Here is a 20,757-nt window from a genome sequence, read left to right as displayed (position 1 = left end):
ATTCTAAAGAAGAAAATCTGGCCGAGACAATGGTAAAAGTATAATGGACAGTCTACAATACCGTTTGACCACAAGACAAAGATGTAAACTGAAGTTTTGAGAACTTCTGTGCAAAGCATTATTAGTGTTAACTATCAACATTCACATCACTGCCAAAAGGTGCATACAAATGAAAAATCTTATAGTTTCCGGTCATCCCTATACCCAATAACTGTGGCAATAAAGCTGCTTTTCTTTTTATAATTTGAAGTTTCGGATGATGTACCATTAAAGTATTTTATTAAAATAAGTCAATAACATTTATTAGGTGATTTTGCAAACTTAACTACTTTTGGTTAGTTTGTGTGGAAAAATCTACCCACATTCGAAATTTCAGATATTTCACTGTTACGAATGATAAAATTCCTGTTACTGTATTTGTACTCCTACCAGATGATTGTCATTCAGTCAGACACTAAACTCACCCCTGCCTGCGTCTGAGGTGATGTGAACATAAAGTCGAACACACGATCCATGTTAGCCATCTTCATGGCTGCTCTGTTTAGGAACATCCCCTTTCCGATGGTCTCAAAAGGGTTACTTCTTGTTCGTGCCCTACGTAATTCCTCTCCATCCAGACTGTCAAAGATGCTCTAAACAGATAATATTATAATATTAAAAACCATGTTAATCAAACATATCAATGATAATAGTGGTATAGACAATGAAACCTTGATAGAATAGGATAAAGAAAATAGGTCTACTGTCAAATGAATGTGGGTTTTTCATAATAGCAATAATGATCACTAAGCTTTTGATAGAAAACAAATGTGATCGGAATATCAAAAAAAAAAAAAAATCCCTAGCATGTTAATTACCATTTTATTTTGCCATTAAATGTCCTTGTCTCATATGACGTCTGGATAAATACTAATAAGATTAGGGCTATTTATAACATTCTTTATTTTTCTTCTTTACAACTTCATCACAACAGTAGTTGTCCTACATTTGTAACATCTTAGACCACTTAATGTTCTTTTTTGAACCACTCAAAACATTGAGTACAGTAGGTCTCTGAGAAAATAATGCATCACCATGCATTTGTTATATTAAGGAATGAGCATTTGTGTCGTAAACTTTCCAAAATTTACTAGAAATTTATTAATTATTTTTTGTGCTTTCAAAATGATGCTTATCTGATGAGCACCTGAAATACGTCACCGCCTGACTGAGTGGTTGGCAGATGGAATGTACTCTCGATACAATAGGATCAATTGGGCAACCCTGTGGATCTATTGTGACTTAAGTCTGATATCTGGACAACCCAGGCTCTTAATAAACTACACAACTATCTGCTGGTATGGAGAGCGACTACTGCACAACGCAGTTGCGACTTCAGGTCAGATTTTTATCGAGCACCTTGCCCAGATATTTAACTTCACTGGAGATGGCTATGCTAGTATCCACTAAGGACAGAGGCTGTAAATTAAGCTTTTTCCCTCAAGTAAAAGAACTATGGTGGTTTTGGAGCTTGGTTAACGCAATCCCTCTTTCGCATAATTCTGCGCTTCAAATTCTCCATTGCTGAGTCTAGTCAGTAGACCATCAACAACCAGGCATCACAGAAGGATCAATAGGATACCTCCTTGAGGAAGCGTTCGTAGTAACCGACTCTTCACTGAGCCAAGCTGTTACACCACAACAGTACAATGTTAACCTGATCTAGCAATGAGTGACCAGGTCTATGCCCTTCCTTAACGCTGCTCTGTAAATTGAGTCTATAGAGGTGTTATCAAATGCACTCTCTATGGCCAGAAATGAGAGCTACTTATTTGTCCACCAAGGATTTCTCAATTCTTGAAATCAAGCTACTGAAAGCCTGAGTTGTGGACTCAAGATTGATATGTATCGTTCAGGATGCAAAGGTGACTTAGCGAGAACATCACCCTTATATATGTATGAACGATCTTTTCCACAGTTCTTAGTAGAAGGCTTAAGGGGCGTTTCAATTTAGGCTTATCCATGTGGTCAATATTGGGATTGAAAATCAACTCCATCCCCTCCATTGTAGAGGTATAAGTCCCAGGACAAAGCTTGGCATGAAGACATCTATCAATTCAAGCTCCAACAGGAAAAGAGCTGGAAACACCCCAAATCTCAGGAGACTAGAATGGTTAGAAGGAGTTCACTGCCCTTCCCAGCGCAGTTTACATGGAGTGAACAACTTTCCAGCAATGCGGTTGTTCTAAATAGTGCAATGAGGCATTGGATCATCAAACGGTATCCTCATTGCAACTGCCTCGGTAACCACGAAAGGGTGGGAAACCGGATCGTGGTTTACCAAGAGCTCTCCTCAAGAAATCAATATGATTGGTATTGTCTTTTTTAGAGCTTTCTGCAGTTAGGATATTTTGGGAGTTGATTCTATACTGCTGCAGAAATCTCTCCATGTCCCCAATTTAGATTTTTGGAGTAAATGATTATAATCAGTTACTTTCTGGATAATCCTTGTAAATATACTTGTAAGTATTATTTTACACTCTAAGTAATTTTAAAAAATTTAAAAAAGAGTAAGCAAACACCATATGAAAGACATCCATAAAACTCCTGACCATACCTACACACATATGGTGAAGTTGACGGATACCTGATCTTAGTCAGTCCATATAGCTATGGATCTTATTCAGGCTCATAAAGTTCATTATAGAACATTCTTCATTGTAGAACTCCTTCTAAATAGCTGAGAAATTAGGCCAAAATTATTAAAAACTCCACATACTGAGATGACTTTCCCTTGAAACTCCACTCGACATAAGGACTCCATTTACCATTATTGTCAATAACAAAACACATCATTGTTTACAGATGGATTTATGGCATGCTTCTTCCAAATTGAAAAAATCTCCTTGCCACAATCCAAACAGCATCACATAAAGCTACAGCCACCATTGCATACAGTAAATAAGTTTTGTTACAAATCAGTACAACACGGTTACAATTGGACAGCCAAAAGTAGCTTTTCTGTTGTTATGTGTATTCTTGTATGAAGGTAGTTGATGTGCTCCTCATCTTGAAGAGAAGATTTTAATTCTTTTAAGTTCAAAATCATATGTTGAACTAAGAAGAACTCAAAACCACCCCTTCTCACCAGAGATACTATATAAATAACTCTCAAGGTTCAAGTAAGAGCAGTTTGTTTTTTCATTTCACTCATAACAGGAGACTTCTTCTCCTTCTATGGGCCGGCCTATTGCCATGCCCTTAAGCCTCAAGGGCCTTTTGCGCATCCCGGAAGCACACCATAAGGCCAACTAGTCTACGGTTTCAGCAGTTCTACAAACCGCCGAAAACAACCGATCAGGTCCTCCTGGGGAAATTCACCATCCTTGTACAAACTACCAAATATGGCATACCGCTCCCTCGCTATTGTAGGTCACTCGAAGAGCAGGTGTTCAGCAGTTTCCTCCTGCTTGTCACACATTCTACAGAGTGGATCCTCCCGAAGGATACAGACTCTGTGAAGATGCTTCCTCAGGTGACCATGTCCCGTAATCAGACCCACAACCCGAGAAGACACTGATCTACTTAGTAAGAGAAGGTCAGACGCCACCATACGGGAAGGACTGTAGAACTATTCTGCTAATTCTCAGACCCGGATGCAGCCTCCACCTTCTCTCATGCTCAGTGTGAACCCATTCAGAGACAGCCCCAAAGGATTAACACCTAGGAATGCCACAAAATGGCTGAAGTCCCATCATATTGGATGCTGATCCCAAATTGGTCAGGACATCAGCTCTTTCGTTCCCAGAGATCCCCCCATGACCAGGAACCCAAAAAACAGTAACATTGTTGATTCTGGCAAGGGAAGAAACAACTTGATAGCAATCCCAGACAAGTTTGGAGTTGAACACACAAGAGTCCAATGTCTTCAATCCTGCCTGGCTATCTGTGAAAATGCTTACTCCTATACTGCAGACGAAAATTCTCACGAGCACACTCCTTAATAGCTGTGACTTCTGCCTGAAAGACTGTGGGGTAAGGATCCATAGGATCCACCAGCTCCCTACATGGTCTCACCCTCATAATTCCAGCACCTGTGCCACTTTTGGTTTTAGAGCAGTCTGTAAACCATTCAAGCTCCACTGGTGGAAGAGGTTTCTTTCCCTCTGACCAAGTTTCCCTAGAAGGTATAAAAATCCTGAAGGGTTTGTCGAAGGAAAATCTTTCTGGCATCTGATTCGATATCATGTGCAAAGCATTTCCCTGAATCAGGATGCTAATTCTGCAGTGCCCCTGCTGCAGCCCGAGCCCCACCAACTCCAACAGTCATCTCCAGTAGTAGACTAGATCTATCGATCAACCCTTGCATCCCAGAATCTCGACATTTACGGTTAGTGATGCGCAGATCCTGGACAACCATAAGGTTACCCATATTTTGAGTGACACTTGCTGTACCCAGTGTGGGTTCAATTATAAGCTATAAACCAGCCAGACGTGATCCCTCCTGAGGACATGTTCAGGCTTGCTAAAGCCTTTAACACTAAGAGTGCCCCATCCATTCCATCACCATTCTCTATAGTAAACTAGACCTATCAATCAAGTTATTCATTTACCCTAATATCTCTACATTTTTGATAGTGAAAAAAGCACCAGAACATCTATTAGATTACCCACATGCAAGTGACAATCTGTGATTGTTGGACCCGGTGAAGGTTCAACTGGAAGAACAAAGTGGTTCAAACTGTTAATACCTTATGTACAGACTTATAAACCATACCTTCTTTGTGAGTATACTGGAGAGGATATTAGGGTCACAAAAATCTGTAAATTCTTCAATGTTGAGATTGCGGGGACCAGTCTGTTTCCAACTTTGTAATTCATTAATTTGTAACGCAGGCAAAGGTTCAACTGGAAGAACAAAGTGGTTCAAACTGTTAATACCTTATGTACAGACTTATAAACCATACCTTCTTTGTGAGTATACTGGAGAGGATATTAGGGTCACAAAAATCTGTAAATTCTTCAATGTTGAGATTGCGGGGACCAGTCTGTTTCCAACTTTGTAATTCATTAATTTGTAACGCAGGCAAAGGTTCAACTGGAAGAACAAAGTGGTTCAAACTGTTAATACCTTATGTACAGACTTATAAACCATACCTTCTTTGTGAGTATACTGGAGAGGATATTAGGGTCACAAAAATCTGTAAATTCTTCAATGTTGAGATTGCGGGGACCAGTCTGTTTCCAACTTTGTAATTCATTAATTTGTAACGCAGGCAAAGGTTCAACTGGAAGAACAAAGTGGTTCAAACTGTTAATACCTTATGTACAGACTTATAAACCATACCTTCTTTGTGAGTATACTGGAGAGGATATTAGGGTCACAAAAATCTGTAAATTCTTCAATGTTGAGATTGCGGGGACCAGTCTGTTTCCAACTTTGTAATTCATTAATTTGTAACGCAGGCAAAGGTTCAACTGGAAGAACAAAGTGGTTCAAACTGTTAATACCTTATGTACAGACTTATAAACCATACCTTCTTTGTGAGTATACTGGAGAGGATATTAGGGTCACAAAAATCTGTAAATTCTTCAATGTTGAGATTGCGGGGACCAGTCTGTTTCCAACTTTGTAATTCGTTTATTTGTAACGCAGGCAGATGTCCACCTGTAAGCCAGTTTGGTTTTTCTTCAACGCTCACCACCTATGCAAACACACCGATATTGTAAAACGTAGAACAATGGAAATCACTTGCTATACTGTAGTTTTTTAATTAACCGGAATTTTTAAAACATATAATCCTAAGTTGCTGATATGGCTATTCCAATCAGTTTTAAAGAATTGCCTAAAACTTAATTTTTTGGTGTAAATATTGGAAGTTTATATTAAATTAATACTTAAAACATTTGGTTGAAACTGTGGTATATAAAATGTCCACATGTACAATACATATATATTTACATATTAAAGTTTTGAAAAGACACTCAATTTTGTAGGCTAAAACCAAGTGGAAATTTGACCTTTTCAATATTGGTATTACAACTAACATAACCTCACTTTTCTCAAAATTCACAAATAAATAGTTATTTAAATCTTTACAGATCTGAAATACTGCCTTATATAATATTTATATTTTTAGACAATACTTTTTAATGATTCAATTTTATTTTATTTTTACTTTAGAGAACACTTTATTGCCGTTGGAAAAAGAAAGTTAAGCCATTGTTTACAGAAATAATTTTTCCTGTATTCTTTTCTACTTAAAACTGCTAATTTACTGTTTGATAGAAATTGTTAATAGCAGTTTTTCAACATTTTTGGTTTTCATAAAATTCTAATCCATTTTTTACTATTAAAAATTTTAAGCGTATATAAGATCTTGACCTGGATGTCAACTATATGTCTGAATAAAGATCATTATTTTTTTTTACCTCAAAGGATACACAAAAACGAACAAACTTATTTCCCTTGAAAAGCAAAATTGTCTACAGAAAGCATAAAAGTACAGAATGTTATCATATAATTAGTATTGTATAGAGTTGGTATGATTAGTCACTCACCTCTAATGTAGAATCCCAAGTGAGGTCAGCAGGTTCTAACCCAGGCAGTGTGAGACCTAAACCTCTGCGTCCACGCTGTTTTGACAACTCCACTGGAGCCACTCTTCCCTGGTCATGCTTTCCTAGACCTCGGCCCTCTTTATATCCCATTTTTTCCTGTTTAACACAACAGCCACTGATTTTAATACATGTTCTATTAAAAAAGACTTAATGAATAAGAAAAAAAACATTGTCAGTTTTAAAATTCAGCATTCAATTAACAACTTGAGATACTGATTAAATGCAAATTCAAGGATGTACAAATGTATTAATTATGGGTCATGAAAAGTTGTTCAGATTGCAAATTTGTAATGGACAAAGTTCTTCTTGATTATAAATAAATGTTGTGAAATGACATAACAATGATTGAAAAGAAGACAAAAAAATTGGGAATTTTATCATGATTAAGTTTGTGTTTTTCAGTGATACTTGCTTTGTAAAAAGATTTTCATCCAATCTGGTACTGACAATTTTTAAGAAATATTATTTTAGAAGACTATTGTCAAGTTTTTATTACCAACAAAGCTGTTTGTTTGTAGGTTAATAGTTATGGTATATTTTTACCGGCTTAATCAGTTTATACAGATCTCCAGGATGTTAAAGCTATACTTTTAATATAAACAGTTATTCAAATAGTATTTACAGTTACAATCTTGAGTTATTTGTAAAGTTAGAAAGTAATCAAGACACCAGCTCTGTCTTAAGCTAAGCATCAAGAATATGTTACCTCTTGAAAGCCGTATCACGTACTCCTTTTTGTGCGTCGTCATCAGATTGAAAGTACTCACTACCAAACTTATCTTCAATATGTATAAATAAGTGATATTCACAGGGTTTCAGGTCTGAAATTTATAGTGGATAAGCGTACTGCTCCAAATTGATCAAGTAAGTCAGCTTTTATGCATTTTTAAAACGCTGTGACCATTTTCGGTTACAGCAAGAATAGCTTGATTCAGATGGAACAGATCACGAAAACAGTTGGTACTTTCTGATGAAATGGAGGCCCGAACCCATTAACCCCTTTTTGGTTTTTGATGTCATATTGTGTTCATAACAAATGTACACGTGTACTACTGACTTAATACTATGCTATGTTATTATGTTCCTGTTTAATTTTCTTGCCTGCTGTAATACTACACAAGAAGCATTTCTATGATATATAATACATCAACATTTTTAAAAGTTCAAAATTTTCAGAAGAAAGTAGCCTAAATACTAACCATCATGGCCTTCGCCTTATCAAGATTCTGGGCCTCCTTCTGTGCTGGTCTAGCGAGGTCATCATATTTCGACCTCTTGGGTTGAACCTCTTCACTGTCAGAGCCGGATGGGAATCGTTTATGGCTGACAGGCTTGTCAGCGACATCGGGCGTTCTTTTGTGCACCACCTTGGTCGGATGTCCATATTTGTAGAAGGTTACAGTATCCGTCCGCTTCCTAGAAGCGGATTGTTGCTGACTCGAATTGCTTTCTTCTTCACTGCTTATTAACAGATAAGTTTTAATTAGGATTGAATACCTTTGATGATATATATTTGATTGTCACTATTAATATTTTCTAGAACATTTATAAAAAATTAAATTTTAAACGTTCAAAAAATCTATGTTTGAACACAATATCAAGGAAACCATAGTATGTTTGATAGGAGTAATAGGCCTATATAAAAACATAGATAGATTTTAATAACAAGTTAATTTACTGTTATTATTTTAGTACCTTTTGCTTAAAACTATAACACATATAAAGGCAATACGACCCAGATACCACAACCATAAATAGTTTAGTGTAAATTCTTTGATGTTTTTCTTTTACATAAACGTCATATAAGAGATGGTAGAATTCAGAAATTTCAATTAAGATTTCCAATTCTTAAAGAGACTCCCGGTTCTCAAATTATCTTTAAACGTAATAGCTTTTTGGCCAAAGTTTTGTTTAAATAAAATCATCTCCAAACAAACATTTACTAGTCTTTAACCTTTGGAGTTAACAGTCAGTAATTCAACAATACTAAAACTATTTTAAAGTGATTTGCAAATATTCAGTGAAATGGCTAAATTTTAAGAACCGTACCTTCCACTTCTATTTAATAGATAATAAAATGGGCTTCTAGAAAATATCTTGTTGTGCAGAACTACAATAGGATACCCCTCTACACGGTTTTTTTGTACAGAAAGTAAATTTATAAAGCGATTAATATTTTCCATACAGCCAATCAGTTGCTGACCTCAGAGACACAGCAGAATACAAAAATTCAATAATTCATTCATTACTTTATCAGTCTACAATTTTTCAAGCACAAAGTATAACAAAAACATGTTTTACAAATTCCATCAAATTTTGAAGTAGTCATGTTTATACACTGTGTTGATTTGACATGGGATGACCCTTAACGGTTAGTGAATGATTCTATAGAAAAGAACTTTAAAATTATTTTTTATATAACACTACAAAAGATGTAGCACAGCACATTAAAGAATAAAATCTTTCTTAAGTTTCTAATTGTGAAGAAGATGGCATAGTTTAACCCTTTGAATGCGAAGTATTTATTGAGTGGGTGTACCGGTACTTCTAAAGGCCAGGTATTTATCTAGTGGGTGTACCTAAAAGTGCCACCTCTTTTGAAGGCATTTTGCAAGGTTTCAGTAAAAAATTCAGTTTGATTATTTAATAAGCTATCAACATAATTTTTTTAAATTTTTCTCTGAAAACTCTAACTAATTAACATAAATAACAAAGTTGCCATAAAATTAAATTTATAAATATCAAAAATGGACTTACGTAAAAAAATTTTCAGAATTTATTAAAATTTCATTATTCAACCTAATTATAATTACGAAAAAATTCATATTCTTTTCTTTGTCTATATAACTGGAAAGGGTATTCAATTGTCTATAAATCTTGAAAAATGAATATCATTATCTTCAATAATGAGTGAGTTATACAACTTTTAAGCAACTAATATCACATTGTTTCCAGTAGCCAGGTCAACAAAAAATGTTTATATGTGAGTTCTAGATTGATTTTCGTTAAAGTCAGTTGATTGAAAGAGTACTACAACAATTTATTTTGAAAACAACACTTCTTCACAAACAATTTTATGTGATATTAATTTAAAAATATAAAGTTTATGATTTTTAGTGATTTTTTCCCAAACGTCCAGTAAAATCGGACGTTGGCATTTAAAGGGTTAATAAGGCTATCCATTTTAAAAGAGTTACACATTGATCTAAGTGTACCAAATTCGAAAAAAATTAAAACACTGAATAAAATATTTGTAGGCCTATTGAAACTTGTTAAATATACTAATCCAACACGTATAATTGAAATTTACCTCGTTGATTCTGAATTTTGTTGGTTACTCTCTGATTGGTGGTCTTTAATACTCTCGGGGTCACTCAGAGGATTGTCAGCGTCACTGTTGAAGCTCAGTCGGTTCGACTCACTGAGACTGCTTCGGTTAACCTCATAGTCGCTACTTCTTCGGTTCGGATTGTAATTATTGAGGTTAAATGTGTTATCGTCAAAGTTGTTCTGGAAAGTTTCCACGTCATCGTCATCACTGCTATCGATGGTGGAATCTGAAAATACAAAAATACACAAGGTTAAGTTATGAGTTCACTGTCTTACTAATAAATAGGCAACTTATAACTCCATAAATACTTTTCAATTTCTATTTGTGTTGACTGCCGACCATATTTAATTTTAAAAGATACTCAATCAAAATGCTATTAATGTTTTTCCACTAGAAGTCAAAAGTCAGAAGAACAGAGTGGTATCACCGAAACCCGCACTGCACTGATGGCCAGGAGCATTTCCGATCAGTACTTTTCCGACTTTAAATTGTCCAATTTTTACGACCTTGGGTCACAGAGGTCGTAAAAAGTGTCAATCGAAAATGCCCCTGGCCATCAGTGCAGATTTAGACGTCACCTTCCACCCCGCATTTCTGGCCAACAAAGAAAAACATCCCTTAAGGGGAGCACTTCGCCCATCTTTCGTAATGTTAACATAGGTACACTTAATCTATAATATAGATTTTAATTAATCCGTGATAATACTTATTCAATTTTATAATTATAATCCGCTTAGTCTATGATATTGTAATGAGTTTCGTTCGATCTTATTGCTTACAACTCGACATTTATTTCTATTATCCAATTTCTTAACTATTTAGTTTTAAATTTCTCTATTTATCAACAAAATATATTTTATACCATCCTATAATTCTCATAACAAAACTTCAAACGTTATTATAAATATTATCTAATTTGATCTAGCTTTTTATGATTATTGTATTATATCATATAATTAAATTATTATTGTAAGGCATTATCAATCTTAATAAAATAAATTTAAAAAATCATTTTATTCGTGAATGTAATATTATATTTTTTTAACACTTATAAAATATAATTTTCCTATTATACAATAAATATAATATTTATTTATATGATAATCCGCCATATACCTCCATTTCAAGAACTACTTGAGGTATCTTCATAATTTCTTTTTTTCATTTAAAGAGGGCTTCTAGGGGAACACGTGAACCCAAAAAAAAAATTTTTTTGGCATATACCCTAAAAGTTATGATATTTTTTTTAGACGCTTGTCATAAACCTATATAAATATTGTAATATGTATGTAATAAAATATTGAACTCAGTGAAATGTAGATGTTTTTTAGTGGTTCCACATTGTAAAACAGTGCTCAACAAACATACAATAAAAATTTTCATATCCTACCATTTGTTAGTTTTTTGAGAAAAATTACTTTAGTAATGAAAAAAAACCTGCAACTTCGGAAAAAAACACAAAAAACGGAAAAAATCCTGCTTTAATACCTTTTTCCAGTACATTCCCGGTGCATAAGCTGTCTGAATCTCCTTCCTGCTCCAGCATCATTCATTCCTCCCAGACATCTTTTTGTAAAGTTTTTTACTTTCTGTCCTAATTTTTTTCCTCTATATCTTCTGAGCTTTCTCTGCCTTCCAAATTCGCCGCCTGAGTCCCAAGCTTTTTTCATTGCTGTAATAAATGCTGCCCTGTTGACACTCTATTTTCTTGAAATACTTTGCATTTCTGCCAATGTAGCCATCATTAAAAGCTTAACACTTCATATATGCCAAATTTTCAAAGTTTTAAATCTCCCACAAATGTTCTTTTAGGTATGTAGTCCACATGACATTGTTGAGGACTCATTGGGATTTTTGAGTTTTTCCCCTTAGTAACGTTTGCCCAGTAGAGTTGAATTGGCTAAACTTGAAAAATTAGGTTTAATAAATGTCATTAGGGCTTTTCAGGCAAGTGAGAAATGGCTGCCATGATCATAGTTTTTTCATTGGATTTACGGTCTTTGCCGGTACTTACACATTTCTGTCATCTATCTGACATAGTCCCATGTTGAGAGCCTTTCATTAGAAGAACCATCTCAGGAAAAACTCTGCCCAAATGGCTTTTTTTCATGCATTCAACGAGTTTTGTGTTGCGTCTAATTCAATCCGTAGTATTTTTTGCGAGCTGAATAATGCACCAGAATTCTGTTTAGCTTGTTCTTGCCGCCAAGTCTGACCGTCAGGGAGTGTTTTTAGTCTTACTTTAGATTTTTTAATCTCGACCCATCCTTCTGGACTGGCCTATGCATTCTATCTTTGAGTTATGCAGTTAATCACCATAGGGCTTTGGCTTCGCAACACTGGAGACGCCTTGCTGTCTCCATCACCAAGGTATTCAAGTAACGAGCCTCATTAACAATGCCTGCGAGCGCTGAAAAATTGCGACTGCTCCACACTTCCATGGCTCCACTAGAACCTTCAAAGTTTGCGATACAGCCATCACCATGCGTGTTTGTTTATGCTATTATGCTCTGCAGTAAAAAAATAAATTATTTAGATAAAATTCTGATGTCTAGGACATTACCCGGTTGATAAAGAAGTCACTGAACCACTCCATTTAGTGAAAAGTGAAGCCCTCGATTCTGCGCATGAGCCATCAGCAGCTATACGAGGTCTCCGCAACCATCATTAATCCGATACAGCTTCTTGCCAGCACACTTTGCATTGACTTCTTACACCTAACTCACAATTGGAACCCAATAAATGCTCATGTTCATGATATCTCAAAGGCGAGGTGTAAGATTCATAAAAGCGCAAAATTTTCTCCGCAGCCACTCTAACCATTGCCTATGTTTACGCATAGCATAAAACCAACAAGATTTAGTCATAAATGTTTGCCTATCAGACTTTGCTTCATTCTGATTTAGTGTTAGGCCTGACTAATTCAGAGTTTGTCACAGTAATAGTGTTTTCACAATCAAACACAGACTATAATTTTTGGATGCTAGGCATAACAATGTGTTATACTTGTATAACAATTTGGCCATCGGCAATTTTTACACACTGAAACGTTACTAAGAGCCTCAATCAACATATCCTATATTAACTATACAGTTTTCAGAACTTCATCATTTTCATTCAATTGGTACAGTTTCAAAAAAGGACAGACCTCTAAAGATCGCACTTTGAGTCTTGGCCCTAACCCATTTGGAGTATTGGTAACCATGAATCGATGTTACTTACTTGCGATCCGAGAAACTATGCCTCAGACTTAGTTGGAGGGTTATGTTGATTTTCTTTGAAAACGCTTCTTCTGAAAGCAAGGCTTTGAACGTCATTATAAAATTCACTACACTTATAACAAAAAATACCATAACTCTCCACTAAACTCCCAAAAAACCAAGAATCATTACGTAATTTTCACTCTCTAAAAACAGAAATTGTCAGTAACCAAAACATGTATCTACCTAGTTATAACAATGTTTATATAACAGATTTTGTGTTTGTGTTAGTTGTTGACAATAACAAACTGTCCCACTGCCAACCAAATCATAACATGACTGCAACGAAAGTATACTAAACAGCACCATTCAAAGTGTGACTGCTACAGGCCCGAAACTGCCTGCAAGGCCTTATTTAAAGAAAAAATATTTCCCCGGACACTTCTATCATCATAAAAAAAATTTATACCCCCCATTGTTTATCGGTAATTCCAAACTTTAATAAAAAAAAAAAAAAAAATTTGGTAATTTTTGAGATTTTTTTACGAAGTGCTCCCCTTAAGATGGAACGCCACTTAAGCTCAGATCACATGAGCTTAAAGGTTAACTTTAACTTAGGTACTACTAGTAACATATTTATGATAGCCTAATCAAACCTACATACATATCGCGTATTAACCATTAGTAGATAGGGACAGAGTGGCCAGCTTTTTCCTTTTAGGAGACAGAACCGATCGTCATAACATGTAATTTTCATTGTAAGCCAAGTGGCCTCCGGATAATACCAATATATAAATTTTTCATTTGGAAAAATGGTCTGGTCTGGCAGAAAACATTTTTTTAGTTGATGAGTTGTAATTATTTTATAAATGATGTAGTATAGTGATAAAAAGTTCAAAATATAGAATTCATTTAATAGATTTTATTCTGAAAAAGATAAATGTTGCACAAAAGCTTTTAGAACCTAAGACAAAAATTACAGTCAGCTGACATGAGGCACACTGACAAATTAAGCTAACTTGTATTTCTCATACTTATCATAATCTTTCAAATTAGTAATTTAAATTCCATCTGCACACAAATGGATATTTCCTGTTTTACTTTACTAAGAACGCTACTATTTAATAAACCGTTTGTTTGCAACACAACAAAATGAAAAGATATCATCACAGGATGAGAGCAGCATTTTAAAGAGGTTCAATTACATTGCATGTGACAATAGCATTTTGTGGGTTATTTACTATACAAATAATAAAATGGACTAAAAAACTATAGTTAAAAATATTTAAAAAAAAAAACAATAAACAGGAAAAATAAATCCTTCATCAGTCTAGAAGGATTGTGTGTGTAGCCAGTGTAAATAATACAGTAGGAAAATATAAATATCTGATCTAAATTGTCCCAATATCTCAGTAATTGAAATGTGGAAAACATAATAAATGTGTGATTTGACATTCATACCTTGATTGAATGGAAAAAAAGATATAATTTCATTTCATTTACAAATAAGTAGTACATTGTGATATTTAGTAAACCACACTGTAGGCCTATGCTACCGATAAATGTGTTGCTGTGTAGGCCTAGTACAATAGTATTTAGTACAGCTAACATTAATCGACCTTAAGGAATGTTTTATTCTGTATATTATCTATCAATGGAATATACACTGCACTATACTTCATAGGGTAAACAAATACTAAATAAGCTAGGTTAATTATAAATTAAATAATTACAAGACTTTTAACAATCATCGTCATGTGAAGAGCAAGTAAACATCACTGCACTGCTATCCAAGACTTATATTCACGTTTATGGACTAAGGGAGGCTGAACTTTGCTATAGTAGACTGCTGGCTTAGTAAGAGAAAAGGCTGTTATTCCATCCTTACATTGAGAGTGTTTAGTGCACTTCCATCGGCGGTTAAATATTTCTAACTGTGAGGTTTCAAGACTTAATTGAAGACTACTTTTGAGTATAGCATTTCACTCAATTGCATAATTTTTCCAGTTCAGAATCTGCTTAGATTCATGTAGGCCAAGGATAAAGACTTCAAGTATCAAATAATTATTTGATGACCAACGAATAGTCTCGTTCGCAAATAATTAAAAATTAAGAGTGCAGTAAAAGTGGCCACCACTATAATCAACTCATTGTTATTCGTGACTATCTAAACTACCAAAACCAACATGTCAAATCAAATTACTTTATAGGTATTTAAAATAACAGTATAGTTTAGCTGTTTATATATCTAAAAACGTAATAATTTAATGATGATTAAAAAAAAAACTTTGTAGACTGTGTGTATTTATATAATATAACAAACAAAATAGTGTAACATTTAGTTACCTTTTAGTATTTTGAAAGATTTTGACAACTTGTGAAGCTGCAGTATAGTAAGCGTACAACATTCGAGTGATCGATAATATCGAAACATTAAATTAAAACGATTTAAACACTATGTAACATATTTACCCTGTTAAGTAATTGTAAGTACTACACTGCTTAAATTTAGTATAAACAAAGCTGTATTATCTTCTACAGTACAGGGAAAGTACAGATCGGAAATGCTTCTGGCTATCAGTGGAGCCTTGGTGGCGCCCCCCGCACTGCAGTCAAAAAAGAAAAAAACCTACACTATTAAAAGTACGAGAGACTTTATTCAACTTACTGTGACAATCATATGTCATTATAATAATTGGTTCTTGTTTTAAGTCCCCCAAAAGAGACAATATCGGCGAGAAGATGGTCACTCTGACCCTATCTACTATAGTTATTAAGCTATACATGCGTACGTAATATAAATTTAAAAAGTTAAAGTCAACATTCACGAGCACTCGTGTTATATGAGCTTGAATTTAGGTACTATCTTGGGGATATTTTTCCTTTTCTGCCTTCAACGCCACTCCGCACTTCTGGCAAAAAAAGAAAAACATGCCCCGAGATAGTACCCTAATTCAAGCTCAGATCACGTAACCTCTCATAAAGGTTATGTTTAACTTTGGTACTACTAGTACCATATTTACGAAAACCTAATATTAACCTACTTATATCACGTATAATAAATAGTGTTATATTTCCATTCCTAGCCTCAGTGCTTGCACGAAATTATATTAGTTACCGTGTAACCCAAAACCAAAATATCATTATGAGAACATTAAGTGATTCAGCCCAGCTGTTACTGAAACAACTATCACGGTAGTAGGTTACCACTGAATTACCCGTTACTGACGTACTAATACTGCAGATCTGTACTGGCAGCAAGTCCAGTAGTTATGTAAATGTTTTGTTAGTTTGTCATACTTAAAACTTAGTAAAAAGTAAGTAATAAATGTCATACTATATTGTTTTTGTTGTATTTTATAAATATACATATCCTGGATTGTTTTTATTCACCATAGCATTATTACTTTTTGTACTGTTATTTGAAATAGAACGTAATTAAAATACCAAGTAATGAATATTGATGATTCGATATTACAAAGTATTGGATGTTTATTATACTGCAGCTGCTTGTGACGTAAATAACATGCGTACATCGCCATTGTACTTGTGGCCATTACTGAAAGTGTAGGGTACGATAAGCGGACCCGGTTTTTTATATCGAAGAATGTAATCATCGATACCTAATATTCGCATCTCAAATCCTAGACTATCAATCGATATAAAAGTATCTATAGTCCTCAGTATAACAATCATATATTATTTTAAATTAAAATATGAATTTAATATTTAAAGTGATCAAATTATTATAACCAAAATTAAGAAAGCTGAAGACGACCATATTTGCTCCTCTCACAGTTACACTTGTTTCTTTCCCACAAATTTCACATAATGGGTTTTTCGGTAAGAGTCCCACTTATTGAAGTCACGAAAAAAAATGTCTTATCAACTTTCAAAGCAATGTCGTGTAGTTTTCTAAAATTGAATGCCATTTTTAATAACCAAATGTTACTTAAGTTATATAAAATTGAAATATTACATTACAAGTATTATTTGAAAGTGTTTACAGCTGTTGATACAGATTAAAAAGCTAATTGTTCATAATAATTAATCAGTATCGACTGATTATATCATTGGTTATGATTAAATAATATTGTTTGCCAATTTCAATATAAAAAACCGGGTCCGCTTATCGTACCCTACCCAAAGGGAACACTTTAATAAGCGGTCTACACTCAAAGTCAGTGTTCTTTATTATATACATCAAGTACAGAGATAGTGTCAAAAATTAAAAATTAATTGAGACTCACATATACGGTTGTTTTTATCGAATGGTTCAATGTTTTTATCCGACGGAATAATTCGATATTATAATGTATTTAACTTAGCACATGATTTCAACTTATTAGCTAGTAATTTTAATGTAATTAATAATCAGCAAGAAGTAACTAATATTTGGGGACATTGAAAATGGCGATGAATATGAGGAAAATATGCAAGATATTTCTCATAAGAGAAGAGATTTATTTAAGCGGCTTTAACATGAGGGTTTGGCTCCTGGTAACCCATGGGACGAATTCTTTCCTGAGACACTTCACAAAAGCAGTTACTCATTGATATCAAACTGGGAAAGTTATAAATATTGTAGGGTTTCTCTGATGTTAAAGTCTAGGCCATGGTTGGTTTTGTAATGTTAAATTGCGTGTTAAATTTTTACGTTTTTGAAATTATAATCTACAAGATCCTTCTTGTTACGGTAATTTATTAAAACTATTATTGTGTATGATTTTTACATATCGAAGTTGGATAATATATTGAATTGTTCAATAAAAACAACTGAATAACGAGTGTAGGCCGTTTATTGAAGTCTCCCCTACTCAAATACCATTCAAATGATATTTCTTTCTTTGAATTAATTTGGAACAATATTTTTATTCAATACAGCTGACAATAATTAATTATAACTAACTATACTTAGAATGTTTGAATTTGATAGGCCTATCCTAATTCTAATGGATAATTTTGTGTCCTGATTCAATAGTGGTGGTGGCCGCTTACTATATTATAGCCAAAAGTAATAATCTATTCAGCAATAAATTTATACACATTTTAGATAAAATTGTCAGATAAACATCAACATCCTAAGAGACCAATAGAATTGATTTAATAACTGCAGTATCCTAATTGAAAAATTTAATTTTCCTACTAGCCTATTTGTTAAATTATTTTATAGTATAATATAAAAAATGGTCCTATATTCTTTTAATAGAGTTTGATATTTATACCAGAACATGAAATATCAGGTAAAAATCGTGTACAAACATGATAGGACCATTACAAAATCTTTACACGAAATCCTCAAAGATTGAGTAGAGTTGATAAGACAGGCTATAGGCTTATTTGCTAAGTTTCAATTGGCTCAATGTAGGCCTGAATTACATTTTTAGCTTGTTTTTAATGTCAGTGAAATTCACTCAAACTTTAGGTCCTTATTAAGTTCTAAAATGAAAATTATCTAAGCAGGATTTAACTCGAAAATGGTGCTATCCTTATTTTCTAAAATAGCTGTATATTTTTGGTTACCTGATAATGTAGCTTCTTTCAGTCTTGCCATGCTAATAGTATTTTTTTTTAAATATAATTATATAGAACGAGAAGTAAGTCAAATAATAAAACTATCCATAAAATTCATTTTAGATCTATTAACATCGTAACCTTAAAATATCACCCATCCTACTCTAACAGTGCCTTGTGTTCTACTGTGCTACTGTTCATTTTTCTTGTTCGGTCAATTCACTATTCTTGTTCAGTGGGAAACTAGAAGAAAAGACAACAACCAACAAGACGAGCAACGAACAAATTTCAAATGACGTAATATGACAGCCAGCTAACTTAGTCATTGAATATACAAGACATGTGTCATATTAATATGGACACAAATAACTTAGATAGCGGTGTGAAACTCTGTTCCGGGTACCATAATGTTGCGAGCATTTTTTTTCTTTTGTTCTTGTCATACATGAACTTTGAAAGCAAATGTATACAAATAAAAATGAAATGCTGTTTGTCGGTAATAATATGAAAACTGTTAATATTGTTTTTTAAGTGTTAATAACAATTCAAAATGGGTTTAACTGAAAGAGAAATTGGATTAATATATTATTAATGAACTCAGAGAGCCTATGTCCATTGGAAATAGAATCAAAAAGCATTTTTTCAGGCAACACTTTTAATTTGTAATTTTAAGGGCTAAGAAAACCAACGAATCCGTTTTGCACTGATTGTATACAATTTATTATGTAAATAAAAATTGATGTAGTGCCTAGTCTGAAAGAAGAATAATGCATCAATAAAGATTGGACAACAAGAACGCGCACTGTATTATATGAGGTTAACATTTATTCATATTTTCCCAATATCAAAGCCGAGTGGCTCAAGAAGCAGTTTTAGGGATTTAACATAATTATAAATATTATACAATTAATTGTGATAGCTTCGGTTCTGGGGTTTTGGTCAAGCAAAATATACTATGTACTATTAATTGTTTTTACGTTGAAATTTTGCAGACTTTGAAATAATATGTACGTTAAATATGCCTACTTCCGTTTCTAAATTATAATATTACACATTTTTACTCACTACAAAAGCTACGAATTCTAGATTTAGAGTTTCTCACCAAGGGTAACAAATAATTATATAAGTTATTCAATTCTATCATATGAGTTGCCAAAGTTGTTCTCATTTCATTGCAGAATATTAATACGAAAACCATATTTACTACGAAGGTTCCCAAGTGACACTATAACTAATATGAGTTTAAGTACTATATTCAAGATTACTCACCCCACCAAGTCCAAATACGGATACCAGCGGCCGTCTCCTTATCAGTCATAATGAGTTTCTGCAATAAATCAGGTTGACGTCAGTATTAACATTTATATAGAACAGTATACGGACTAATACAATCAATTTCAAAAATTGAACAGTACGATTGTTTGATATTTATTATTTACTTGTATATAGGATTAAATATAGTGCAATACATTTTACAAAAACTATTTGATGATAACAAAGGAATGAATGATAATAAATGCTATTGCTATAATATGCGAATATATAAAAATGCGAATGCTATAAATGCGCCACCCTTAATTTCGCACCAAACTGATAAACTTTGTAGGTAATTAAAGACCATATGTTAGGTCATCTGCAAAAATCAGTAACGAAAAATTCAATAGTCTAAAAGTATACCGTTTTGTCTAAGAAAAAGAGCCCAAACTGTTTGTCAGGAAACATCGGGAAGTATAACAAACCTAATTTGGTTATTACATTTGAGATAATTCAACCATGATAAAACATTCTTGTTTTGTGAAGCTATAAATCCCAATAATTAATTTAACTGTCGCTTCATATACTAATAAAATATTTTTAATTACCTGAAAAAATATGATCCATTGTTGTTTTACGATTAAATAGGTCAAGGTTTGACAAGTGAAAACTTCGATTAGGCTATCAGTAGAATTTCCAGTGATGGGGACATTCAGTGTACAATGGCAGTGTAATAATAAGGGTGCAACACAGATACTATGTCTACCAAAAACCATAATTACGTTTTACCTTCCGTAACATGAATAAAATTGACTTATGCGGCTAAAATTTTCATCAAATACCCCATTGGTTTGTTAC

General features: G+C 33.6%; 1 protein-coding gene across 2 annotated transcripts in view; it reads right to left on the bottom strand.

Moving 5' to 3' along the window:
- Window positions 1-18,882, bottom strand: part of LOC124356575 (cap-specific mRNA (nucleoside-2'-O-)-methyltransferase 1) — a 37,751-nt gene extending 18,869 nt beyond the window's left edge. Inside the window, exons 1-6 of one of the 2 annotated variants that reach the window (XM_046807655.1) lie at window positions 18,655-18,882; window positions 9,911-10,157; window positions 7,800-8,061; window positions 6,541-6,696; window positions 5,517-5,684; window positions 465-632 (exon numbers count right to left, since the gene is read on the bottom strand). In XM_046807655.1, the coding sequence (XP_046663611.1) occupies window positions 465-632; window positions 5,517-5,684; window positions 6,541-6,696; window positions 7,800-8,061; window positions 9,911-10,157; window positions 18,655-18,685 (1,032 nt within the window). In that variant the 5' untranslated portion in view covers window positions 18,686-18,882. The remainder of the gene's footprint in view (window positions 1-464; window positions 633-5,516; window positions 5,685-6,540; window positions 6,697-7,799; window positions 8,062-9,910; window positions 10,158-18,654) is intronic. The other variant, XM_046807657.1, reaches the window with a different exon arrangement.
- Window positions 18,883-20,757: the final 1,875 nt, after the last annotated feature.

The sequence above is a fragment of the Homalodisca vitripennis genome, chromosome 3 (assembly GCF_021130785.1).
Source record: "Homalodisca vitripennis isolate AUS2020 chromosome 3, UT_GWSS_2.1, whole genome shotgun sequence".
Lineage (NCBI taxonomy): Eukaryota > Metazoa > Arthropoda > Insecta > Hemiptera > Cicadellidae > Homalodisca > Homalodisca vitripennis.
Note: the sequence above shows the minus strand (reverse complement) of the source record. Positions and strands in the feature narration are given on the sequence as shown.